Source organism: Phalacrocorax carbo, chromosome 5 (genome assembly GCF_963921805.1).
Source record: "Phalacrocorax carbo chromosome 5, bPhaCar2.1, whole genome shotgun sequence".
NCBI classification, from domain to species: Eukaryota; Metazoa; Chordata; class Aves; order Suliformes; family Phalacrocoracidae; genus Phalacrocorax; species Phalacrocorax carbo.
The window spans coordinates 70,827,910-70,854,873 of NC_087517.1; the positions used below are offsets into that span (position 1 = coordinate 70,827,910).

The 26,964-nt window shown below is 48.6% G+C and overlaps 1 protein-coding gene across 4 annotated transcripts; it reads left to right on the plus strand.

Annotated features, from left to right (window-relative positions):
* The first annotated feature begins 3 nt into the window (after positions 1-3).
* Positions 4-25,389, plus strand: DEAF1 (DEAF1 transcription factor). Of its 4 annotated transcripts, none has more exons than XM_064453089.1 (13): positions 4-991; positions 1,967-2,064; positions 2,472-2,601; positions 3,465-3,611; positions 4,440-4,579; positions 5,294-5,359; positions 6,261-6,387; positions 8,203-8,331; positions 9,091-9,219; positions 13,617-13,867; positions 21,164-21,229; positions 23,015-23,104; positions 24,677-25,389. In XM_064453089.1, exons 1-13 carry the CDS (start codon positions 697-699, stop codon positions 24,779-24,781), a joined length of 1,773 nt encoding a protein of 590 aa, XP_064309159.1. In that variant the 5' UTR covers positions 4-696; the 3' UTR covers positions 24,782-25,389. The 4 variants fall into 4 exon arrangements, 2 of the variants coding, with proteins under 2 accessions (XP_064309159.1, XP_064309160.1); XM_064453090.1 differs by having other exon boundaries at positions 23,018-23,104; XR_010373179.1 differs by lacking the exons at positions 23,015-23,104; positions 24,677-25,389 and adding an exon at positions 14,760-14,913.
* Positions 25,390-26,964: the final 1,575 nt, after the last annotated feature.

The window sequence follows — 26,964 nt, forward strand, 5'->3', positions numbered from 1 at the left end:
CCCCTCTCCTCCTCCCCCCCACCCCACACGCCTTCGGGTGCGATCGGAGAGCTCGGGCCCGGTTCGGCCGCTTTCGGGCGGATTCGGGCACTGCCCGTTCGGGCGTCTCCGTTCGCGGCCGGCGAAGGGGAATTCGGGCGGGATCGGAGAGGACTCGGCACAGCTCGGCTTTCTTCGCGCCCGCCTCACCCGCCTTCGGGCGGGATCGGAAAAGACCCGAGCGAGCTCGGCATTCTTCGACCCTCTGGGCCGGACCGCTCGGGGACTCGGCCGTGTTCGGGCGGGCTCGGCTTCCCCACCCCGTCTGTCAGGTACCGCTTCGGGCCGCGTTTCTACGGGCTCGGCCGGGCTCGGCTGCGTCCTGCCCTGGGATTGGCCAGCCGGCAGGAAACGCGGGCCGCGCTCGCCGGGAACCACCGATCGCCTTCGGACGAGGCCTGGGAAGACTCGGGACACTTCGGGCACCATCGGAAGCGGTTCGGAAACGCTCGGTTCCGCCCGCGGAACACGTTCGGAAGCGCTCGGGCGAGCTCGGCACCCCGCCGGAGAGCGCTCGAGTGACCTCAGAGGACCGGGTCGTGTGTCCCCCCCCACACACACCCCGGACCCTCCTCAGCGGCCCTCGGCGGGGGGGAGCGGCGGCCGCCGAGGCCCGCTCGGGCGGGCTCGACTCCCCCCGCCCGCCAGCCGCCTCGGATGGAGGACGCCGACTCGGCGGCGAAGCAGCTGGGCTTAGCGGAGGCGGCGGTAGTGGCGGCGGCGGCCGCAGTGGCGGCGGCGGCAGCTGCGGCGGTCGCGGAAGAACCCGAGCAACAGCAGCAGCAACAGCCGCCGCAAGCGGCAGCCTCGGAGTCGGAGGCGGAGCCCGAGGAGGAGGAGGAGGAGGCGGAGGCGGCGGCGCAGGTGACGGTGATGGCGGCAGATGCCGAGCACATCGAGATGGGAGCCGAGCCCCTGCCGAGCGCCGACGAGGCCGCCGCCGCCTTCGCAGGTCAGGGCGGGCGGAGTGCGCATGCGCAGCTCCCCTCAGCCCCCCGTCGCCTCAGCCGCGGCCGTAGCGCCCTCCGTCCCGGCCCGGGCGGCTGCGGCCGGGGGGCTGCCGCCCCGCAGCGAGCGCCCCCGGCCCCCGCAGCCGCCTCTGCTGCCGGCCCTGCCCTCCCCCGGCAGCCCGCCCGCCGTGCCAACGCACTCCTTCACCTCGGGCTGCGGTGAAGCGAGGGCGGGTCCCGGCTGAGGCGCCGGTCGCTCCCGCGCTCTTCCAAACACGTTCCTCATTTCACACTACGCCACGTGAAGTAAAACGAGCAAGAGCCGCCTTTGTGCCTTTAAAATTACCTTGAGCCTGTGTCCCATTAAACAAAGTGCCCTGAAACATGCAGAGTTTGCAAGGCAAGCTCCGATACGCAGAAAATTTCAGAGCCCTTCATACCTAGATCCGTGTCTCCACGTAAGCTTCGGCCTTGTTTTTTCACATACTCCATGTGTGGTACTGAAAGACGTGATTTTAGCGAGGTAGTCGAGTGTGCTATACGTCGTAGAAACATCTGGCTGTAATTTTGGACGGTTTAACTGGGCCAAGCGTACAGGTGACGGCGCCCTAGAAATTTATGGCAAGAGTCAGTTGTTCTCTTTATCTTGCCGTTTGCCAGTCACCCCTCTTTTAATAGAAACCATCCCAGTTTAAGGTTTTTTTTTTTAGTACAGATGCAATATTAATTTTTCCCTTAGTTCACCACATGCTGATAACTCCTGTTATGGCCTCAAGGAGGTTAACACATGTTCAACACGAAGCTTAATGAGAATCAGAATGATTGCGTTTATAACAACCTAAAGGTGTAATGAAGATAAGATTAATTTTGAATAGGAAGAAAGAAGGAAATCCAATTATATTTTTTGTTGTTTAGCTGTTTTGTCAGGCTCTCTGGGTGCAGCAGAATATTAACTTCAGGTCTGTTTTGCATTTCAGAGGTCACCACAGTGACAGTAGCCAATGTCGGTGCCTCCGCAGACAATGTTTTCACTACATCTGTGGCAAATGCAGCTTCAATTTCAGGACACGTGCTGGTAAGTCTGTCCTTTCATTTGAGGGCCGCAGCAAAGTCCCACGTACTTCCTTAGTGTAAACGAAGAGCTTGGTTTCTGTTTGAGCTGCAGTAAGGTACAAAAAAATGTGTTTTCATTGCAGTATGCAGGCTTTAAGCCACAAAACCATTAACTGGGGGAACAGTTTCTTCTTGGAAACTCACTTGGAGAGGTTTTTTTACCTTTCCACCCCCGTATACTCATTCTGTAATGGAACTGGTGACCTGGAACATGTAACTTTTGAATTTGTTTGGCTGAAACCTCAAGACCTAACCTAATAACTGCCATACTGATTGGTGTTTTAGGGTACCTTTGAGAAGATTTGGGGGAATACTAAAATACATAGGTCTTTTAATGCTATCAATTTAAACTCTTTATTTCTTCTATAGTCTGGGAGAACAGCCCTCCAAATTGGGGACAGCTTGAATACTGAAAAAGCCACTCTCATAGTGGTTCACACAGACGGCAGCATTGTAGAAACCACAGGGTTGAAGGGGCCATCAGCACCTCTCACACCAGGTATAAGGCACTCTGGTTTTGAAGTGTCATTCTCCCGGGGGAGGGTTCCTTTTTCTCCACTTTCATTGTGTTGCTACGATTGAAAAACGTTATGTGCGTAATATTCTGCGGTTGCTTTATACGGATTGTTTGTCCCCTCTTTATGTAGTACTTGTATGTCTTGGGAATAGAAGAATACTTACTTTTTGTTTGGTTTTTTTTCCCTGTCAGAAATAGATTTCATTTTCTTATTCTTTGCCCTAACCCTTGCAAACAAGCTTCTTGAAAAATCTGACCCTGCTGCTGGGCTGCCGCCTGCCTTTCTACACCTGTCCCACCCCCAAAGGCGGATGGATCATTCTAATATCGATTATAAAAGTATGAGTCTCCTAGTTCTGCAGTGTGTTCTTTCGAAAGGCTCCTTGAATATAGTTTTATCTCCATTCAGGCTGCTTGCTGACATTTAAGTGCCGTGATAGCCGATGTCTTTATTGCCAAGGTTTTTGTTCATGGCTGCTTGGCAGTTTCCTTTCTGCCCACAAGATGGCAAGGCAAACCTTCAGCGGTCTGAAACACCTTACGGGATCGCCCTCTGAGAAGGGGAAGATCCAGCCAGCTGCTTACACCGCTCCAGGATACAACCTTGGTGTTCAATGCGCTGTTAGAGCATCTTTCCGAGGATGCAGTTTGGTTTATTTTCAGCCGTTTTCAGAGCGTTTAAGCTGAATTTTGTGTGGTGCACCATGTACCTCACGTTGCTGAGGAGAGGTGCCGGCTGCATCAGTTAACCGCTTGACGCTGTTGCCCCAGCCAGGCTGACAGTGTGAAGGTATAGCCAGTGTGCTTTTTGGTTGCTGTCACCTTTTCTTTTTTTTTTTTCAAAGGACCGCAATCTCCTCCTACCCCTTTAACATCCGTCCAAGAAAAAACTGGAACCAAATATAACTGGGACCCGTCTGTGTATGAGAACGAGCTCCCGGTGAGGTGCCGGAATATCAGTGGCATTCTGTATAAAAACAGACTCGGCTCAGGTAACAGCAACCTTTGTGGGTGAGGAAGCGTGACGGCTCCTTTTTTACTCTGTGCATTCTTTATTAATCAGGCTACTTTTAAGGCCCAATCGTGAGGAAAAAGAAAAGACCCTTTCCTAGGCAGCTGCGTCCCTTCCAATATCATTGTTCTCTTCTATTTTGCTCCTTCTTCAGAGGCTTTTTACCTTTTCCTTAGATCTGTGAATACACAGGCTGCCGTGCAGTGAGTCTCCCCGGTCATAGGTTGACTCCTCTAACGTTCTTTTTGTCTCAGAAGAAGACCCGTGTTTCTACAAAGCTCTACAGAGAACCCCTGCTGGAACGGAAAATAGAGAGCTTGTCTCCTAATGGGACTCCTTCGCTGCCTTAGCCCCTCCTCTTTCCTTTTATCTCTGTGGGAAAGCTGAAGAAGCAGCAGCAGAAATTGTCTGTCGGCAAGCCTGACTGCACAGCACAGCGCTTCACAGATAGAGTTTTATTCACGACCAGAGGGATTAGAAATTTAAGTGGAAATTAAGGAAGGGTTTAAATGCATGGTGTTTATCCAAGAAAGACTTATCCTTCTTGCGGCTGAGTAATTTTTTCTAGCCTTCTGATGCATTGGTGAGGCCCAAAGCTGGAGCTCTCTAAACATGCACAGTCATTGTCACAGCCAAGGTAATAAGTGGGCACGGTTATCCTAGAGCTATGAGGAGTGGCAGATGGGCGTATTGATTGCTGTAGAGGAACTGCTATTTTGTCCAGCAGTTTCAGTGTTCAGTTCTTTAGGAAAGTGACAAAATCATTCTTAACCTTTGCTAACAATTTCTTTCCTCTGTTTCATTTCAGGAGGCCGTGGTAGGTGCATTAAGCAAGGGGACAACTGGTACAGCCCCACTGAATTTGAAGCCATGGCGGGACGAGCCAGCAGCAAAGACTGGAAGAGGAGCATCCGCTATGCTGGGAGGCCACTGCAGTGCCTTATTCACGTAAGGTTAAGTTTGCTTCCTCCTTTCTGCCGGAAGGGGCAGGTAGAGTCTGGGCAGGGTCCAAGCCGTGTACGCTGCTCCGGCGGGGTTCGGTGTGACGGTGCCATGGGGCAACTCGGAAGCAACGTTTTGATTTGCCTGAGAATCAGTGGTGCACGAGGAATTTTTCTAGATGCCTTTTCAAATTGCACAATACAAATCTTGCTTGTACTTGAAAAGGGGTTACGCTTTAGGCAGGATGAAGTCCAGCCTTGAGCTGTGTCGCGGAAACTGAGAAGTGAGCTCTCACCCGTGATACTGTAATTCAATAACCTGATCTGCTTCGTTCTGTTTGCCTGACAAACATATTCTTCACCTGCATCATTTATTGGTTATTACTTTGGGTCCTTTTATCTCCCGCAGTGTCCAGGAGTCTCATGGAGAACTTGGTATTGTCGTTAGGGTGGCAGTTGATTTATGCTTGGGCAGAAACTGCGTAAAGTCCCGAATTCACATACCCTTGCCTTTTGATTTGAAAATTGTTTGTTCTTCCTTCACTCTCCTCCTGCCCGCTGACCCATCGCTATGACCTAGGGGAGCTGGCCTCTCTGTTACTGTGTCGGCTCCCTGGGAGGGAACGGGCGCGTCCCACTGGGAGCTGCCTGAATCTTTTAGCAGAATACGGTCGTGCTCTCGGTGGTTTTGGTGACTCTAATGGCAATCTTCTCATTTCAGGATGGGATTTTAAATCCTCACGCTGCCTCTTGTACTTGCGCCGCTTGCTGCGACGACATGACTCTGGTGAGTTGGAGGTTTTACATCTGTTGGTGGATGAACAACTAATCGGTCAAGCTGCCGCGGCCGTTTGCGCGCGGATTGTGAGCGCCCTAGAGATGTTCACAGGTGCTGTGGTTGCAGCGAGCTTTATCCGTGTTTCATAAAGAAAGGAGATGAGGAACTGCTGGCGCTGTTGCGTAGCAGCCTCAGTAAAGCTGGACACGAGTTACTGCTTTTTTCTTCCTTTTTCTTTTCTAAATAATGTATTTATGTAAAATGCCTGTTGGGGACATCAAAGCTATTTGTGATTTTTGACTCAAACTTCCCATTTTTTTGAGTTGGAAAATATGTTTTTATAGGGAATTAATGTAATACTCTGTGTTGGATCTGTATTTGTAGATTAAACCTCTTCAGTTTTTTGGTTGGTTGGTTTTGGATTTGGTTTTTTGTTTGTTTGTTTCAAAAATGAGGTTAAAGCCCTGAAAGCAGGAGTCTTTAGCTTAACTTGAAGTAGTGTTTTGCATTTCTTTTCTGCTATGAGGTGAGTGATTTGCTTGTTTCCTAGACCTGAAGCTAATTGTTTCCTGTCTTCTCCTCACTCTTGTTGTCCTTTCTTCCCCCACCTTGGCCTGCAGTCAGTTATTTGCCCAGTTCTGTTCCTTGAATGATAGTGGGAAGAGGCTCAGTCTCTGCCTCCTGAGCTGGGGGAGCTGAGCGTAACACTTTGTTTTTTTTCACAGAGTTCTTTTGGTTTGGAGAAGTGGGAGGTTTTTTTGTCAATTATTGCAAACCACACATCTTCCATGGGAATACTGCTTGACCGTAGCTGCATCTGGACAGACCAGCAGTAAACCCAACGTCCCCAGAGAGGTACCTTAGCTAACACCTTTCCTTTTTCCTTTTTTGTGTGTGTGTGTTTTGCTAGAGTGGCCCTGTACGACTCTTCGTACCATATAAAAGGCGGAAAAAAGAAAACGAAATGCCTGCAACCCCAGTGAAGAAGGATTGCCCCAAAAACATCACTCTGCTTCCTGCCACAGCTGCTACTACATGTAAGTCCTTTGGTCAAAATTGCTTCCCTTTTTTGATGAAGAATTGCCACACTAGATATTTTACGTCTATCAGTGGCCCCTTGGAGCTAGTCAGCTGAGAAGAATGTCTCATTTTTTGCCACTTCCTTTTCATTGGATAGTTTTATTGGCTCGGTGTCTTTAGCTAATTTAACTTCCTATTTTGTAGAAATGAGCATAGTGTTGCCACATTGGCATTGCAAGTCGAGTAGGGGAAGGTGCAACTCTGGACCTCCATGAGACTCGGTTTTAAGCATCTTAACATCCTTTTGCAGTGGGCAGTAGGTTTCATATTTTGTTCTGAGAGAGGCCTGGATTCTATCTCCCCCCTCTTCCTGCTCTCTCATCCCAGCAGTGCAGGGGGAGTTGTGAAGTCCTGGCCTTGATCCGTAGTGGGTTTTAGGTTGGTTTTTCACAAATGACAATGAAGAAATTTCCTCCTGTTAAAATTGGGTTGAGGGGAAGGCTGGTCCTTCTCTGCTCTGCCGGAAATCCCCGTGCCATCCCCTGAGCTTGGTCTTTGTCCTTGAGAAGCTGGTGGAGGGTGTGGAGGAAGGTTTGTGCAATTTTTTAAAATACATAGAAAAGTAGGCTCTAAGCGGCTGGATTGAGATCCACAGCCTCAAAGTCGTTAATGAAAGAGGCAGAAGGTGATGCTTTCATCTGCAAATTCCTCTCTAACATTCAGGACACCCTCTGTGACTTTCTGGTTTTGATTGTCAAACCATCTGTGTGAGAACAGAAGTGAATTTGCAAGCTCACCCAGCTCACACGTTCCCAGTCACATTCACGCGCCCTCCTGCTCTCGTCGCACTAGCATCATCTGGATGGTAACATTACAAAGTGAATTGGGGAGGAAGCAACAGAAATCCAGAAAAAGAACAGCCAAAAGGGAGATTAGATTAGCAGCGGCAGCAGGAGGAAGAGAAATATGCAAGGATTTGATAGGGTTTGAGGGGGGGTTTATCCCCCAGAGAGGTTTAATCTGTATTGGTGAGGTGCTGTGAGGTTGTACGTTTGCTCACGCTGGTGTTCGGAGGGAGGAGGACTGCTTGTTCTGGTGGTAGCCACCTATTTAACCAGGCATGAATCCGTAGCCTCGGTGTCTTAAAATTGAATTGCTGGCGAAACCTGGCTGAGCAGCGTGCCATGGAATCGGCCCATTACCAAGAAATGGTGCCAGATTAATTAATCTTGTTTAAAAAGGGTTTTAAACATTTTGAAGCCTCTCAGGTATACTCATCCGAGAGGATTTTCTGCCTTCTTCCTTGCATTGGCCCAGCATATTATATCATTCTGTGCAGATAGACAGCTAAAATTGTCCAGCTAGCCAAGCTGCCGTAGAATTAGTTGTAATCCACGGGGTTTTTATGTCGCTCTAAGTAGTAAGATCCACTCTTGCTAAAGTTGTAACAAATCAGGATTATCCAGAAGCTGATGGGTTTTGTGGCCCCCCTGGCTCTTTCCGGTAGGCGTTAAGTTTTTGCTAATATAATGATTGCAAAGGTGGTGATTATGGAGGCAGTATGTTGTAAGTGAAAATCCTGGCCTCCTACACCCAGAGAATAAACAGAGGCCTGCGGGAGGCCAGAGGTGCCTCCAGAGGCCAAGCGGGGCTTTTATTCCCATTTCGAGTTGTACTGGTCACAGGCGTGACCCATCCTTGGGTCATCCCAGGCCACTTACCCGTCCATCAGCTCGCTGACTTGGGGTGATTCAGAACAGGGATATCGGCAGCTGAACAACCGAGGCCTCCGCGCTGAGTGTTAATTATGAAAGTACTTCTAATATTTCCAGTCACCGTGACTCCTTCTGGACAGATCACTACCTCCGGTGCTCTGACATTTGACCGTGCATCGACAGTGGAAGCCACAGCAATCATCTCGGAAAGTCCCTCCCAGGGCGATGTTTTCACTGGAGCCACTGGTAAGAGTTGAGGTGTATGTCTGCTAGACATCCGTGAGAGGGAGGAAGGAAAGTTTGGATGCCCGCTGCTGTGGCTAGAAGCATTTTGAACGTTGCACGAAGGATTTATTTCTCAAGAGTTTACGGAGGGACTATATGTAACCCGCTGTCCTTCCTTTGAAACAATTTCAGCATCTTGAAACCTTACCAGTTGTGTAAAAGAAATTAAAAGTTTTGTCCAGATGTTGCAGCTGCTGAGGAACACCTCTGCTGATTTCGAGGGGTTCACAGTCACCTCTGTCATTTTTTCACTCCTCCTTAGTCCTTAAGTACTACCAGAACCAAAACAAAACTAGCTGAGTGTTGAAACTAAGTGAAAAATGCTGAATAAATGCTGAAAAATGCCAGAATAAATCAAACAAAATATAAATGCACGCCATAGATTTCAGTGCTTTCAGTTTGATTCGTGCGCAGGGTTGTGAGCTCTGCTGAGGGAACTGTCCTGCTCCGATAACCATAGTTCCGAGTCCTGTGATTATTGTAAACACTGCGGTGTGCGGGCGGGAAGCCAGCGGTGACCTTTGCCTTGAAAAGTGAAGGCAGAGAGAAGTGAAATCAGTACAGGGTTGCCTTGCTTGTTAACTGTGTAAAATCATGCCCCTGTTTCTCATTATCAGAGAGCGTAGGAACTTGTATAAAATGTAAAAAAACTGTATGTGAAAGAAGCTGTGCCAGAGGCCGTGTTACACAGTGATTCCTAACGCCATTGTTGTTCTGCAGTCCAAGACACCAACGTCCAGCAGCCTTGCCGGGTCAATCACCCAGAACCTCACTACCCAAGCTACCAGGACAACTGCCAGATTTCACCTTTTCCTGAAGCTGCCCTGCCGACGTCTCATCCCAAAATTGGTATGTTTTGTGTCCGTCACGTAAGACAGTTAGCGGTCCTTGAATTTACTCTCTGATCTTTCTCAGCAAAGGAAAAGATTGAGGCAGAAAAATAAACGTTGCTTCTGTTTTGCTTTTGAGTTTTGCGGTTTTTAAGATTTGGACAAGCAGATTTTCCACCCTGTGGGAAGTTTTGCACTCGGTTACTGAGAACTTTGATGTGTTGATTTCTACCAGAGGAGGCCATTGTGGTCCTGCTTCCTAAATCATCATACAGTCTCCTGCCTTTCCCGAGGCTTTTGCTTCAAGGGTTTCCTCACCACGAGGGCTCTGTGGCTAAACACTGATGTAGTTTTTGATCTGAGGAGACCATCTCCTTTAAAATTATGTCACAGAAACTTCTCTAAAGATTCCCGCACCTCTTTATGAATCCACTGGTACGTGCTGAAGGCAGTTTTGGGCAGGTTTGATGTGCTGCTCTCGCGTCCAGTGTCAGTTTTCCATCCCTTAACGCTGACGTTTGTGCGGGGGCGATAGGTGCTGGTTGACAAGTGCAGCGGGAGCCTACCCTTCACTCCACGTAGGCTGTGGAGTGAAAACAGAAAGGTGGTATGAAAAATGACAAATGCAGATCAGCCCTTTGGTGTTTGATAGGACGGGTTAAACTGATTATCAGATATCTCTTCAAATGTAATGGCCTTTCATTTGTAGAGCTGACTGATTAATGAACTGCAGTGCTCCTACTGCTAGAAACTGGAACCATTGGAGAAACTGGTATTGCAGGCTTGGAGTGTTGTTCTTGCTTTATATGTTTTTATCGAGCCTGGACAAGAGATACAGCAGGGGATGGTCTGCCACGGGCTGGCGGATGGGTTAGGTGATGTATAGGCCTTGTACTTTCCTAAGTTTTATGACTCTGTGAAGTTACGCTGATGCTCGCTGATCTCGCTGACACAGAGGCGCTGTTAGACAGGCGGGTTTGATCCCTGTTGCGGTTCTCTCAGACGTCAAGAAAAGATCATTTAAACATGTTGTAAACCTTTGTGCAGTCTGCAGTCTTTCTTTTTTAAAGCCTGTGTTCTGCCCTCTGTATGACGTTTTACTTATTCAGAGCAGCACTGTGCGTTCCTGCTCTGTCTAGGATGAAATCTTGTTGGTTTTAAGTCTTAGTCAGATTTTGATGTTAGCAGACAAATATCGATTTTTTTTTGTCTTTTAACCAGTGAATATGTTCTCTTCACTGATATGCCTATGCCAAAGTGAGGGATCGGAAGTAATTCCTGTCAGATAAGTTATCAAATGCCATGCTGGGATTAAGTTGTGCCAGAAAGGTAGCAGGGGAACGGCTCTTCTGCAAGCAGCTACTGATAAAAGACCAGTTTATCTCTTACTCATATGTAAGTGCAAATAGTTCTATGCCAGTCATGTGCAAATTGATTGAAATTATTGTTTTAATTAAGGTCCGTTGAGCGTCAAATGTCTATTTACCTGAACTGTGGACTTGCAATTCTGTTGGTGGGAAAAGGTCACACATCTAACGCGCAGCGACCTGCAGTACCGTGGGTTCTGAGACTCGTTCTCTCCCCGCAAATCTCTGCTGGATTCTTTCAGCTTTTACTGCTTGCATGAAAAACTACCAGATATGACCTGGAAAGGGTTAAAGTGTTAATACCCTTGAATTAGTTGCTGTCTGGGAAGCTACTCAGCAGCGCAGTCCTGCAGGAGGTCCCGTTTGCCTGCAGAGGCTGTACTGGGGAGAGGTTCGATGTGAGGGGAACTGCTGGAATTGCAGCCTGGTGCAGGAAGGTGTGCTGGCCTGTTGCTGTTCAGGACAGTATTTACAGCTGAATTTTAAGTACCATTTGAAGTGCAATCAAGAAGATTTTTGCCCTGAATGGGGGTGTGTGTACTGTTCGGTCTTTTTACCTAGGTTGTGCAGTGGGCTAGTCTGTGTCCCTGTCCTTCAGGAGAGAGGTTTGAGGCTTGTTCCTGCTTTTCTTTTTGGAGCCACCTTAGACAGACCAGTGTGCCAACATCTGTAATGACATCCAGAATGGGTTGCCATGGGAGACTGGTAATAAAGTATATGAGAATAGAGCACCTTTCAGACACCTCAGCCTCTCTGTTTTGTTCCAGAACTTCCTGCTTAGTGAATTTCTTAGCTCTGGTTTCAAGGCAAAGAGTCTGGCTCCAGTAATGGCCTGATTTACTGAGAACACTGGTCAGTGGCACCTCTGCTGCCGGCCGCTGTCTGCGGGCCCTCCAGTGCAATGCTGCAGGTGCTCCAGGCTTGTCTCCGGTAGCACCAGCAGTGCGGCACCTGGGAGACAAGCTGCCTGGCAGAGGCGCTGGAGGAGTTGAGAGTCATGCCTCTAAAAGAAAAGCGGACGCTGGCGGGATGCGAAGAGGATTTAAATGGCTCCGCGCTTCTGCAGTTATGTTCCTGGCTGTGTTCAGTGTTTCTCTGAGGGCCATAGCATCCACCAGGTGGAAGGTCCTGATCCTGTCACTCACGAAAATCAAGGAAGCTAACTGGCTTTTGGTGCCGGAATGCTAACAGCTCTTCCCTTGACAATGCAGAACTATCCAGGAAGGAATGTGGTTTCTCAGGTTGCAGTACTTACTGCTTTTTCTGTGTGCTGAATTCTTCTGAAACTCCTACCTAAAGACGTGAGGAGAAATCCTGAAATAGACCCTTTGTAGATCTTGGTGGTGCTCTCTTTTTCCTAGTAAACAATTCAGTGAGGAAGTTAGAGGTCAGCTCTTGGTAGGTGTGAATGTCTTGGACATAATTTTATGGTAGATGGTGGGTATTTATCACTAGAGTTAGAGTTAAATTTTGGAAAAGCAAGGCCAGTAAAGCCAGATAACATTTGTTGCTGGGAATGTTGCCTGAGGTGAGCTTACACTGTGTACTGTTGGGTTCCTGGATCTAGATTTAATTTCCTCACACTGCATTCTCCCAGTGTGCATGCAAACCCAGCGCTGTGAAAAGGAGATGTTTTAGTGACACAGTAACTGCTGGTTTTGTGAAATATTTGCAGAGGTAAGACGGACATTGTTGGTTTTCTAGGGCTTTAATTTCTAGCAGAGGCTTTGGGAAAGGGAGGACTGCAGAGCCCTGACAGTTGAGGGTGCTGGAGGTAAGTTCAAGGAAAGCATGGTTAGGTTACCAGGGTAGGAGTTTAGCTTCCTGCTGGCAGCTTCCTACAAACTGCAGTTACAGTTAGGATTATGGTTAGGATATGAAAAAGTAAAGGCTGCAACCCCTTAGTAATTGCTTGTTTTTTTTTTTTCTTCTTTTAATGTCCCTTGGAGTATGTTTAGAGGTATTGCTGGGCTTCTGTGCTTTTGTATTTAGTTTCATACCTGTGGCATTCTGGTTTATACAAGAGTGAGGAGTGAGGATTCTGGAGGAAAGGGCTGTAGACAAGAAATAGCTTTCTTGAAGACTGTCCAACATAGTCAATGTAAGGCAAATATCCGGAGATGTTAGTGCCTGAAGCTAAAACTTCCACCCGGCCTGTATACAGTCACTGTCACCTTTGGGATTAGGCAAGGAGAGGTTTCAGAGCTGCAATGGGCCTTGCTGTTCAGAATACCCAAGGTATCTGAAACAAGTACACATAGCTGTGAATACCTTTTATTAACACTTTTGGTGTTCCGGTGTGGTACGTGTATTTTTATGCCCATGGTTTGTTTTACGGGTAGGATGCAGGGTGAAGGCATCCAAAGAAATCATAATTATTGAGGTTTTTTTTTAAAGGGCTTCCCAACTGGTGGTTTTGGAAAGGCATGCTTATAATACATGTAAATTTGAGGTGATGATAACTGTCTGGTTTTTATTCCAGTCTTGGGCCAGGGTTGTGGTTCAGATCAGAATTCAGGAAGCGAAGGGGAGCGTGGTGTGGATCGGCGCCTGTTTTTTGTAGTGCTGCAACCTGAGAATTGACACCTGTATAGTGCCAGCAGGATATGTCAGAAAACTTGACGTTTTGGGTCACCGAGTGACTTACTATAACCTTACCTAGCAATACTTAAGGGAAATATTGGGTGGAACCTTGTGATGACCGTGGCAGAGGAGTCCCCAGGAATGCTGCCTTCATTCCTTACGTGTGCAGCAGTGCCGGAAGGTGTTAATTCCTTCCCAGAGTAACCAACAGGATTGGGAGTGCATGTTCCTCTGTCCTCTGGGCTTGAGAGCACCCCAAGGGCTTGTCCTGCACAGACCCATTCTGTGCACGTTGGGTCACAGAAGGCAGACCTGTTTAGCAAAAACTTAGCTGGATTGGAAATTTTTGCAGGCTGTATTTTAAGAAAAGCAACAAAAAAACCATAACAAAACCACACCCCACACCCCTTTATGGAAATGAAATGCCCTAATGCTATATTTTTTCTTTTTCTTTCTTTATATTCAGTGTTGACCTCCCTCCCTGCCCTGGCGGTGCCCCCCACAACCCCCACCAAAGCCATATCCCCTTCGGTGGTGAATGGGCTGGAAGTGACGGAGCAGCGGAGCTGGCTGTACTTGGAGGAGATGGTCAATTCATTGCTCAACACTGCCCAGCAGCTGAAGACTCTCATTGAACAGGCGAAACAGGCCAGCTCCTCCTTCCGCGAGGCTGCTGTCACGCAAGCAAAAATTCAAGCTGATGTGGAGAGGAAAGAGGTAATTATGCCAGAGAAGGTGAGAAGACTCAGCCAAGGGCATCTGTTTGGCTGAGTGATGAGCAGAGCAGTACCTCTCTGGTTGTCACTGGCCACACCAGTGGGAGCCCTTAGAAATTGTTTCTCAATGTCTTGAGAGTAGAATTACCAAGAGAAATCTGAGCTATTTTTATCATGGGGTCAGGAATAGAGTCTCTGGGATTCCAAGAGCTGTGGGCAGCAGGCTAGTAACGTGAACTGTTTGGTGTTACGAGTCCTGAGCTGTCCCATCAGCCGTCCTTAAATTCATGGGACTGAATCCCAGTAGAGGGAAGATGGTGAGTGTTCAGCCACACGGTGGCTGCTTTTTTTATGCCAAGCGAGCGGGGCTATCAAAGAGGCTTTCAGTGGCCCAAAGAGGCAGAGGGATAAAAAGAACAGCAAGCTGTAGGGTTTATGGGGAAGATAAGCAGTAAAATTTAGAGGTGTCTTGCTGAGCATTGTGCAAGCAAAGCTGATCTCGCATGAGTCCTGTGGTAAGACTGCAAGGCTGGCTGGCATTACAGGAGCATTGACTCGTACCCAGGGGCCCTTCTCTCCTCTGCAAGGCATTATCTACAAGGACAGCCCTGTTCTCCCTGCTTTTCTTCTCTTTAACTGATGCATGGTAGGGACCCTGGATTCTTCTTAACACCAGCTCATGCATGTGCCCCAAATCTGGCTCCATGCACTGCTGAATGCGTTCCCCTTCTCCCCCAGATCCACAGCTGCTGGCGTGGACTTACGGGAGAGAGGTGGGGGGCTGCGAAACCGGTGTCACTGTCGGTAGCCGATGAACTCCCTTCCTGTATACCACACTACCTGCTGTTGTCATCGGCGTTATTGCTAACGTCAGCTTTCCACTGAATTCATAGGCACGAGTGTGCAGCAAGAGACCTTGAAGAAATGTGTGTGGGAAGACTTTGCTGAGAACTGAGAACCCCTATGACAGTCCTTGCAGCGTCTTTGATATTCTTTGCCACGTTGTCTCTGCTAAACTCTTCTGTACGCTGCATCCTTGATGTGCAGGTGTGTGATACGTTGAGAGTCTAATTCTTCCCTGCCTTCCACCTGGGCAGAATGGGTATTCGTGCTGCTGTCCAGGTTTGGGCCGTCTGCTGCTAAAAAGCTGTGTAGAGTGTGGGATACCGAAAAATTGGAAGCTTTGACACAGTTTAGAGATGAACATCTGACTTTGTTTAACTTCGCTCTCTGCTCCTTCTCCAGTTTATGTGCTGTCTTCCCTTCTGTTTATCCTTACAGTGGTTTTTGGAACGGTTGTTCAGAGCCTGTTCCCCTCACCCTCTGATCCAAATCCAGCTCACTTCAGCGTGCTTCTTGCTTCTTCTTGCCCCGGGAGTGGGGGTTAAAACCACTCCTGTGTATCGATTAAAGCGCTGACTTTACAAGGTGCAAGGATGAGCACGTGTTTGTTTCCAGAGGAAGTCCCTTTCCAGGAACTATTGAATGCCCAGTCAAACAACTTGTGTGTCTTACCGTTCTTATTGTGTAATGGGTACCCGACAGTTTTGTATTTTGATAAAAACACTTGCTCATGGTGGTATTTTTTAATATACAAATAACAATGCTCAAGCTCACGGCTGTGTGCTAGCTTCTGGAACCATCTGGATGATATTACAAGTAGCTATTTCTGAATTCCTTCTAGTGAACTCCATATTTGGAAAAAACTCTGGGTTTCTGGGTACAGGGCTGCCATTGGACGTAATCACAATAAATGTCAAATAATTGGCTGTCTGCTTTTGTGTCGGTCGAAGGTGCTTTTCTGATTTCATGACTCTCCCCCTGATTTGTAACGCAAGTCTCCTTCCCACCCTGAGTATGAGTGCGGTCAGACTGCTTCTTCTGACAGTTAAGGTATATGAGAGGGAGAAAGAGGTGTCTTCTGACTTTGGTTGGTGTTGATTTTTGCTGGACCAATGTAATACAAAGGAAGTAGGTGCTTTGTCACTACTTTCTGTTAGTTACACCGACAGAACTTCTAAGGGCTAACGAACGGGGGGGAATCTTCTCGCCACCTCCTCCGTTTGCATGAGCAGAGATGGTGAGCACAGCAGTGTGGGCGCTTCCTTGTGGGAAAGCCACCAGTTTGCAGCATTTCTGTGCAGCGGCGTGTTCCTAGGGATGTAGGAGCGAACAACTGTGACATCGTATCAGAGCTGCAGAGCAAAGGCAGGACAGGTTAAATTGGAACAGAGCTGTAGACTCAGCTCCTCCTGGAAGAGTGACTTAGTACCTAGCAGGGTTAGAGAAATCCGTTCGGAGCAGGCTGCTCCCAACGGGATACACAAGCTGCATTGCCGTGACTGTAACTAGTGGGTATCTTTAGTTTTCACAGCGGCGCAGAGCTATTCCCCCAGCTCGGTGTCTTGAGGACGTTGAGTTCAAGCACTTTTGATCTTGTAGCTGCCAGTAGCTCTGACCATATCCCTCTGTCATCCCTGCGAAGGAGGGATGGCCTCTGCCTTCCGGCAGAAGAGCAAGACAGAGCGCCTGGGACAGCGCTGTCTCTGCCTGCCCTTAGAGGAAGCCTGAAGTGGCCCCAAGCTTAAGCAGAGTAGAGAAGAAGTGGCAAGAACAGCAAGCATGTAGGAAAACTTACTTGTGCACTTCCTTTGCTTCAGTCTTCCTAAAGAGCAATAAATTAAGCATTAAGAGTTTTTAATTGCAGCTTATATGCTTTGTTGATTATTCCAAATTGTTTGCTATATTGCATTTCACTTATTATACTTATTATTTAATGAGCTTTGGAGTTCATTAAATACCACAAATGAGCCAGTCTGCTCCCATATAGCAGCAGTTTGGCTGGCTTGGCTTTAAATACCAGAAGTTGTTCTCCATACTGAGCAGTGGTAAGTGCTTGTGGGACTTGCAGAGCTCTGAACTGTGAAAGGCAGGCTTTTGCTCCGAGTTTTCTTTGAGCAGGGGAGGTGTTTGTGCTGCCTGTACGCTTACGTTCGCATCTGTGAAGTCAGAGCAGACATCACTGTTTCATTCTGGTCACGCTTGCTAATGATATTATCCAGGACTATTCAAAGGAGTCTTGGGAATACATTATTCCCCTCATTTATATCATTTTGAAGGTGGAAATGCCAACATCAGAGAGGGACTGTGGCAGGAAGGGGATCTGCTATGTGTAGCAAGGGAAAAACCATAAAAAATTATAAGGGCAGCATAAACTAGAAGCATCTACAGTCACGTTTATTCCTTAAGATGGCATGTCTAATCTGAATTTTGCAGGAGGACTGGCTCCCTAGTTTCAGTTCCAAACACATGGCGATACCTAGACACAGAGTCCTCAAAAGCGACAGGGGGGCTGAACTGGGAAGTGCTGAGCATTTAGGCATTAGGCTGTGCAGGAGTGGAGTATAAATGCCTGTCTTCATAGGTGATTATAGAACATACGGAAAATTACCCTTGCCTTCCACTCTTCTCTCATGCCTGACATGAGGGGTTTTTCTCTCTGCTTCCCTACTGTCCGATTACAGCTGTGTAACGCCCCGTGTCAGGGCCCAGTGACACCTTAGCTGATCTGAAGAAACTGTAGGTCAGATTCCAAGTGCCGGAGCTAAAGGCTTCACCAAGAGAGTTTTTCTTGCACGTAATTTTGTAATTTGGAAGTCTTTGCATGCATGCTGCTGCTGTTTTTGTCCTTTTTAATTTCTGTATGTTTGTTTAAGGATCATGGTTTGCTGGGCAGATTTCAGGACTGAGGATCTCTTCCAGATTTTGTCTCCATCTTTGCCACAAGTTATTTTGATGCCCCTGGGCAAATCCTTGGCCTCCCTGGGCCTCAGAGCCGGCTCTTTAAAATAAGGATAACACTTCCTTCACAGGGGGCTCGCACACCAGTTTGCAAAGCGGTAGGATCTCTGGGTACAGGGCTGTGTAAAGTAGCCTCGGCCCTGTAAGTCCTAGAAATAAGGGCAATTTGTAAACCTGAAATCTACAATTCCCACATTTATGAAAATCTTCTGCAATAATTTCTTTTGAAACAAAACTGTTCTAGAGTCTAAGAAAGTGGTTAAAAATACCTTCCCTGTTGTGAATGCTGTCTGCAGTAGCTCCTGTGCCTGCTGCTGCTGAGAGCTCCTTAATTAAAAAGCAGAGCCCTCACAGAGTTAGTTCCAGACGTGAAGCTGACGGTTTAAGAAACGTTGATGGCCGTAAGCCTTGTGCTTTCCGTGTGTAAACACGAGGCGCAGGTGGTGCTCAGCCTGCGTACGGCTTTATGTCGGCAGGCACCAAATACGAGTTGCATTTATGTTGCCTGGAAGGGACCGACATTCTGAAAGAATAACAAACCATAAGCTCCCCAGCTCGGTGTTCACATTAACTCCTAAAATCCGTCATGTTTATTGCAATATATGAAAATATCAAAATATTTGTAAGCTTCTTCCAGACTGCAGCATTTTGTGGGGGGGTCATTAAATGCAACTGCTCTGCCAAAACTTCATGCGGCCGTAAGAGGAAGCTCTCCGCTGTCGTTATGCATTAGCTCGTGGCTGAGTGCGTCTGATCCGTCGGTTCTATCGGAACGTTGGCTTTACTGCATTTTTTGGTTTAGGGAAAAACATTTAGCAGGAGAGTGAGCGGGGCAGCAAAGGCTCCATGTCTTTTACGAGAGAGATTTGACAACTTGCAGGACTGGCCCGGAAGGGATGAAGACAGGACTTCACACAGAGGTGTGAGTGCTTCGGCAGTGCTATTTTTTTTTTGAGCATGCACGAAGCCATCAGATAGACTTTATCAGATAAACTTTAGGAGGGGGAGAATACAGGAACTCACCCAATTCTGTACCAGAAGATGTTGCTGGAAGATAATAAAGACATTCGGGAAATGTGTTAAACAGTTTTTCTGTAAAAATTTAAAAGAATCAGTGTCGAAATCTGACAAGTGTTTTAACTGAAATAGCCCTCTTGTAACGCAGTGATGCCTTTGGAGCCCAGCCCATTTGAAGACAAGGTGGAAGATTAAATCAGCTAACAGCTGGACCATCTGCCTTCTTTTTTAGAAAGATTAAAACAATTCTGGTCTAGAGAGTACAAAATTAACCCAAAGAGGGTCGGGCATTTCAGAAATGTAGCTCTAGTAAGCAAATAAAGGTTTGTGCGCTCCAAAGCAGCAGTGAAGACAGTTGAGAATTGGTGGTTATCGGTTTTGTGAGAGATCTGGATGTGTCTGGCTTGACCCTCTCTCTTAATCACACCTTTGCTTTCTCCATGGTTTCTGTATGGCTTGAATTCTTCACGCCATGGGCTGTGCAGAACCAGCGGACTCGCTGGGCGGACAGATGGCAAGGAGAGAGAAGGGGGTTAAATGTGTGGGTTTGGGGGCTGAGAGCAGAGGTGGGGGAGCTGCTGTGGCTCAGACAAGGGCGGAGGTGGCTGGGCTTCCTCTTGATGTCTTTCTCATTGGCGATCGCCCCGGAGAACAGGGTCAGCCACGCTGGCAGAGGGTGGAGTGGAGTCTGGTGGTGGGAAGGGTTTTAACTGTGGAGCTGCAGCACTTTCACAGAACTGGAAATCAGCATGCTCAGCCCTGGCACTGCCTCTGCGTGGGCTGTTGCAGAGGGGATGGTGCCGGCTGGGATTATGTGTGCAAAGGGTTTCAAGCTGGGTTGAAATGCCAGCTCACCGCATGCTTTGGTGTCTGTATTTCCACTTTCTTCACTAAAAAGAAGTTTAGAAACATTATGCAGTTTTCCTAGGCCAGCACTCTTAACGTGGGTCATTTGTCTTTCACTTAACAGTGGAAAACTCAGTTTAACCTTTCCTGAAGAATCCAGTTTCCTGCCAGCCCAGTTCTCCGCCTGCGTGCAGGCAGGCAGAGGGCAAAGGCTGCGGCACGAAGCATTGAGTCCCAGCTTCTCCACGGCCAGTGCTCACTGACATTAGCGATTCTTTCAAGAATCAAGGTCATTTTCTTCCTGAGACACAGCAGGATTGACTCTTAGCCCAGAGGCCCCATCGCAAGCTTGCCGGTACATTCCCTGCCTTCACAAGAATGCTTACGGCTTGGACACAATTCTGGTTTTCAAAACAGTACTTTTGAAATGTCCATACACGCGTTGCACGCTTCGCCTCCGCAGTGCGGGAAGCATCGGGGAGGCCGTGCCTTGGTCCTGTCTTGCTAATTAGCCTGGTCTTGCCTATTTGTCAACTAACAGCAGAACCCAGTCACACCCCTCACAGCGGGCAGCACGAGGCTTCCCTGCCACCTCCTCCAGCTCCCTAGTTTTTTTTTTGTTTGAATTTGTGTCATGGTAATATAAAGGTTTTGAAGATGATGATTTCATAGGAGGATAAATACTGATGTCAGGTCACAGAAACCCTTGTTAAATTAAGCTTTTAATCTCCTTATACGTTGGGTCACAGTCACTCCTGGATAAACCCACTTTGCCTGAAGGTGGGGCTTCGGGTTTTTTCTTACTTTTTAACTGTTCCCAATAAATTTAAATCAGGGTTAGCACATAATCAAATCGGGATCGGTTTTGAATGCTTTTGGTGTAGGGCTCCCATCTCAGGCGCGTTGACTGCTGAGCATGGCGAGGCCGTAGGTGGAGCGGCACCCGGTTGGACTTGCACTGGTTCGGAGTCAATCTGCAGCACGCCAGAGGTGTGCTTCAAAAGTCACCTCCAGAGGACTGCTTAAATCAAAAACTGTTCAAAAGTACTTCTACGCTTTTATTAAAAGGAGGAATAATGGTGACTATTGATGCTGATTCTAAAGTCTTGAATGTGTTACTTTTGTTTGGGTTCTTCCCCCTAACCCGTTCTGTTGGGCTGTGCCATCCCTTTGGACTCTCTTGCCTGTTAGCGGATTAGGATCACCAGACTTGACCCAAAATTTGGCCCAAGAAGATGGCACTTGACCCCATTACTTCAGCATTTTCCTCGTGTTTCCTTTGCTAACTTCTTAGGTTCTCATGCGGGGGGTGCAGTTCCCTTGTGGCAATTGAGCCACCTGTTTTAGGAAGGGGTGCTTGACCGGATGGAGCGGGGAGAGTGGGGTTTGAGTAGATGCTGTACTTCACTGGCAGTTTGTCACCTCAGGCTTCTTCATCTGTCTCCACATCAGGTCATAGTGTCCCTCTCTTAGAAGGGAGGAGTGAGTTTCCCCTCTGTCCTCTTGCAACTGCAGTTTTGGGCTTGCAAGAAGGAAGCTCAGTGTCAGGACCCTCCATCCAGAGCACCCTTTTCAACCCCTTGCGTCATACCTGGGCTGTGAAATGACAAGTCTGGTGTATTTTCCCTTGCAGCAATATCAGAACCAGTTATTTCAACAAACAGAAGATGTGGATGGGAAAACAGAAATCATCATCAAGGTAAGCTGGGGATGTCTCGTGTTTTATGAAGAGTCTTTTGTTCTTTGTCTTGTTCCATTTAAAGATGCAGAGTTTTTTTATCATTGCTACAGAAATCATGTGTTCTGTACCTGGCCTTGCCTTCTGGCGGAGATCTGGGCTCTCCCGAGCCGAACTAATGCTCTGTCCGAGCAGAGTGTGCCCCCTTCCCCGAGCCTTCCAGGTTTTCACAATCCTTTATCGTCATCTGGCCAGGTCAATCAAGCTCACTCGTCTCTGAGTAATGGTATTCCAGCTCTGATGGATGGCCGTCACTAAGGCGTGATAGGAAAGAAACTCTTCCTGTTTGCCGTGTGACTCAAAACTGCACGATTCCCTCTGGCTTTCGGAGTGGGAGATGATTTAGTTCAGGACCCATGATTTAAACCCTTAGAGCTATATGCGTTCTTCAGTAGTCTTTCTAAGATCTCCAGGTACAAATGCACACCCTGTGTATTTTCAACATTTCCCACTACTGTACAGGTTAGGAACAGCGTCAATCAAGTATCCCTTTGGGACAGGCTTTGCAAGTCCCAAGGAGCAGCTTTAAGCCCCTTTCTGGTGGCTTGAATCCCCAGCCGTACATCAGGAACACAAATACAGCTCAGTGGCGCCGACTATTAATCGTAGGTACATTGGTAAGGTGTGAACAGATGGTGCGATGAGCTCGGTGCTAATCAGGGCGCTGATTGTTAGGTTGGTTGTGCTCAAAAGAGAGAAGGAGTTGGTGGAACTAAAGACGCCTGCGATACTTTCACAGCCGAGAAACGCTTCCTGTCACGGCCTCACACTGCTGCTCTGACGTGCTAATGATTTGTCAGTAATTTAATGAGTTGGAAACAGAATGCTCTGTGAAGTGCTTATTTTTGTGATAGTTCAGTGATATTTCCACCTAAACATAGAGGTTATATTAATTGATGTCGCTGATACAAGATTAAAGCGATAGACACAAAAGCATCTTTTAGAAACCAGGTGTGATTTTTCATCCATGTATCCTATCTCACCTTACTTCTAGGTCTAAGCCCTTGCTCCTGTTACAGCCTTCCTAATTTTACTCCTCTGTCTTCCATTTCCCTGTTGGGACACTGCTTATGTAGTCGTGCTGCTGACTGGCAAAGGAACAAGCCTGCTCAGCCCATAGGCGCAGATCCCTTTTTCCTCTCAAAAAACAGGGCAGGATTACACTGAAGGGTCCCATCCTTACGCCCACCCTTGTCCTTCCTCAGAGCCCCTCCCAGACATACGCAGGATTATAAACCAAAGAAAGCACCAACCAAATCCGCCTTTTGAACTTTAAATTTGAGGTAATCTCAGAGCATGGGTACGGACGGCCTGTGCGTAGCCTGTACGCTGCTGTCTGGAACGCCCCCACCCTGCGGTGTGTTAGGGCTGACCCCTGCCCAAGCCTGCAACAGCCACGCTGTGGTTGACGAGACACAGGACCCATGCGGAGGGAGGCACCTCTGTGCTACCTTGGACGGATTTCCATGCCCGCTCAGTATCTCACCCACAGTTTCCAAGGGCTTCTTGCCCACCAGAAAGGAAAATGGGGGTGCATTTCATTTTCCAAAGTGATCCCTGCTAACGTGGCGAGGAGAGTGGGTCTCTGAAAGCGTTTCCAGAAGCGACTGGGCCTGTTTGCTTTGTGTTCGTGTGTTGAGGATATATTGGAGAACAGGGGCTTTACCGCTGCTCCTGTATTACACTTTGGTGATCTCCCTGTTGTTGCTATCTCTGACGTGGTCACTTTGCTGTCTATTTTCACAGCAGTCCTGTGTCAACTGTGGTCGTGAGGCAACAAACGAGTGCACAGGATGCCACAAAGTCAACTACTGCTCCACTTTCTGCCAGCGGAAGGTATAAGCTTGTTTGTGAGTTGCAGATTCTGTTGTCTAGAGGGGGCTGTGGCACCCCGGGGAGAGCCAGGCAGCTCTGCCTGCTGCCTGAGGAGTGTAAGCACAGCGAGAGGGCCGGGCAGCGGAACTTGCCGTGTCCTGCCAAGCCTTGCCCGGGTCAGCGGCCCCAGCATCCCAAACCCACCCTGCCCGGCGGACCTCCAGGCAAGACTAGCCATGGGGCAGGGTCCGGATCAAATGGGTGGGGAAGGTCCCAAGATTTGCACACACCTTCTCGAAGGGGATCTAAAAATCAGAGTAACACCAGAAAGGAGGGTGCGGACACCTCGCTGGGGGAGCTGTGGGGACCAGTTCGCTGGTAGCGCTTTTACAACCCTTCCCTGCCGTGTCCTGGTAAGCTGAACCCTCCTTAGTACCTGGGCTCCTGCTGCATCACTGAGGACATAGTTCTCTTATTCTTTACGTTATCTGTGATGCTACGGATGACGCAGTGGGACAAACGGTAAGATTTTGAACATGGTGGAAACAGGTATGAGGAAGTACGGTGGAGGAAACTGCTGTGCTTCGTGTTTCACAGAGGTTCCTTACGAAGACCCTTGGCCCCATGCTTTGGAGGAAAGGATAATTCTGGGCTACAGCTCTGCAGGCTATCCACGTTCAGTCTTCGTCAGCTGAGGCCAGGTGTATTGAGTAGCCAAAGAATTTTGACTGTTTCCTTTTGCCTGTAACAAAGTGCAGTGGTGGCCAAGTTTCCTGTCTGTGTAGCAGAAAGATTAAAAACTCCAAAGAATGATCGAATACCGCTTGCAGAAAACTTAGACCTTCTGCCTGCCGCCTCCCCAGGTGTCTCACGGACAGAAACGCCACCCTGCTGTCCTCTCAGTGCGAAGCGCACTGGGAAGCGGCACTGAGTAGTCACCTTTTGTTCCCCTCCTAGACAGCTTGTCACTCGTGAGGGGACATCAGCCCACGCCTGTAGCTGCTGCTCTGCACTGTAATAGGGTGGGAGAGCTTGAAGTGCTTGTCCATAGCTGAACCCTTGAGATTCCCCCTGTATTTGTGAGCCACGATGTGCGACCTCTGCGTTGAGCGAGTTAGAGGAGCATTTTGTTAGTTCAACCTAGAAGTTAAACTTGGTCAGTCTTGGGAGGAATTATATTCCTCTCCTCTGCCATGACTGACCTACGACCCCTCGTATGGCGTTCTCCTTCAGGAGCGCTAGCTTGTAGCCAGCTATCTTTCAGCAGAGGGTTTAAGTCAAGGTTCTGACTCTGTCTCAGTAAAATTGTCCATGACCTAAGTGACGTTGATGTCCGGGATTGGTTTCTGGATTGAGAGGCCAGCATTCTGCTTAGTTTGTGTCCGCCTCCAGCATTGACCTGGTGTGCGGTGCCTTTCCTGTCTGCCGTTAGTCTCGTTTGGCCAAGCGCTAGAGCCCTGCCGTAGCCCACTGGTGCTGGAGAAAGCGCTTCTCAAACAGGGCTTCTCTTGGGGCCCCGTGTGCTTTTGCAGGCCACGCTCTTTCCAAGGGCCCTTTCCCTTCGTGGCCTTTCCATCTGCTCTTCCCTTGCAGGACTGGAAGGACCACCAGCATATCTGCGGCCAGTCGGCCACGGTGACGGTGCAAGCCGACGAGGTGCACGTCACGGACAGCGTGATGGAGAAAGTCACCGTCTGAGCCCACCTACCTCTTTAACCGTTCATGAGCAACGTGGTGCAGCCGGCTGGATCGGCAACCCGGCGTGAACGGTCTGTCCTTTGCAAACACGCACTTCTCTCTATCGAACTCATTTTTGAAAGACTTTTTGATACTGTGACAGCATTTACCTACTCCCAATCCTCTTCCAAAACTTTGAATAATACACAGACTGTGAAAACCTCATCTGGACAAAACAAACCCCGCCTAACGGCAGCCTCGCAGCTGGGAGCCACCTTCGGCTTAAGGAAGCTTTGACTTTGCCAGGCTGGAACCTCCACCGTGTGGATGACGGCGATCTCATCATCTCTCGTGAGATGGATCTCAAGCAGGTGCTGCAATGAGATTCGCTGGTGTTTCCTTCTCCCTGTGCCTCCCTACCTCTTGTTTGAAAAAAGGAACGGACCTTCATTTGGTTTATTTAATTGCCTTGAAAAAGTACAAGTTCTTAGTTTGCCAACAGAAGGACTTTTTCTTTTCCTGTGTTCCCTTTGTGCTGGGCAAATTTGGAACACACTGGAGCTTCTGCACTTGAATAGAATTGAAAAATAACAAGTTGTTAAATAAAATGCGGTGAAAGCGTGAGCGTACCTGGCGGTACTGTTTAATTCCCAGGGCAGCACTTTAATGTGCTGATAAATCAGCAAGCGGCGGCAGCGTGGCTGTCGGGAGCCGGCGCAGCTACGACGCAGCTGCGGTTACCCACGTGCGGCCTTTACTCTCCGTCTCCGCGGGAGCCGGCGGGGACGTGATTTGTTCAGCAGGGGAGGTGCGGTGTCATCACGCGGCGTGCCTGGCCTGCAGCTCGTAGCGGCCGTCTGGCCAAAATCAGGTCTGATCGCACCCAAAGCACAAGTGCATTTAGAGCGCTGTGCTGCCGCTGCCGTTCCGTAGCTACTAATTAAAGAAGCGGTGCGCATTAGGAAGTGATTTGCTTCGTTCACTGCAACAAAAACATTTAATTATGAATGTACTTTAATAATTTAGGCTAATCATACGTCTTTATTCGTGTTTGAAGATTGATGCTCTGGGCTGGAGGAGTCTCAGTAGGCACACACACCGCTCCGGTGGTTTTTTAGCCTCGGGCATGACAACCGTGAGGGGTTACTTGTCCTGTCTGGTCATGCACTCCAGTGTAGTGTTGGTGGGCAAGGAGGATCACGGTTCAGCTTACCCAAGAGGGGCCACCTCTGAACCACAGTGACCCAACCCAGCACCATAAATGCTGTCAAAAGGAGGAAATCCTATCCAGAGTCGCAGGGAAGTAGTAATAGAGAAAAACACGATGGAAAATACTGAAGTCTTACGCTAGCCGTTACTGACAAGTCCATTACTTCCTCTGTGAATCCTAAAGGTCTTGCTGCGTTACCCTCCTTGTATTACAAGGAGATGGACAATGCTTTGTCAGCTCTCAGAGCAGTTGCTGCACTGCTGCGTCTCTCTTCGGAAGCACCCGCCGGTTGGGTTTCCCTGCAGCAGCAGCAGCTGAGAGGCAGCGACGGGCCCTTCCCGTGCAGGGCGGGCAGGGGTCTCCAGCAGCCGTCGGTGGCGGTTGATGAATGTCACTTTCTGGCTCATTACCGGAAAAGTTATTCCTCCTGATGCAGAGCTTAGCGAGCAAGGCAGGCAGCACTCTGACGGCCTCCCTGATGGAAGCCGTTCTCTAGGGGAAAGCCAAGCGCAACGTGAAGCAGGATGAGAACAGAAATTACACGTGTAAAACTCCTGGCAGGGAAAGAACAGCCAATTCCTTAGACTCCCATAGCAAGATGCTCGCTCCTCCTGCTTCCCAGAGTGATACTTTGGTATTTCTGATAATTTCTTCTCGCACAGTGTCTCCAAGCAGAGGTGCTGTTCTCAGGGGAGGCTGCCGAGCCGCAGACGAGTGCATCTGTGGAACCAGTCGCTCCTCAAATAAATGAGGGCGAGGCAGCAGCATCTGGCATCAGAATGCAGCAAAGGCTGGCTCTGAAGTGGCGCCTTTGGAGTACTAAAGCTGCGCTTTCAATGTCAAACGTAGCTTTCAGTTGGAAAATATTGCTGTCCCTTTGGCTCACCTTGCGTTCTCCGCAGAGAACCGTCCCTGTGCTGTCCTGCTGGTTGCGAGGCGCAGCGCTGCCTGGCTTCAAGGACAAGTGACGAGGTGAGCCGAGACGCCAGGCACG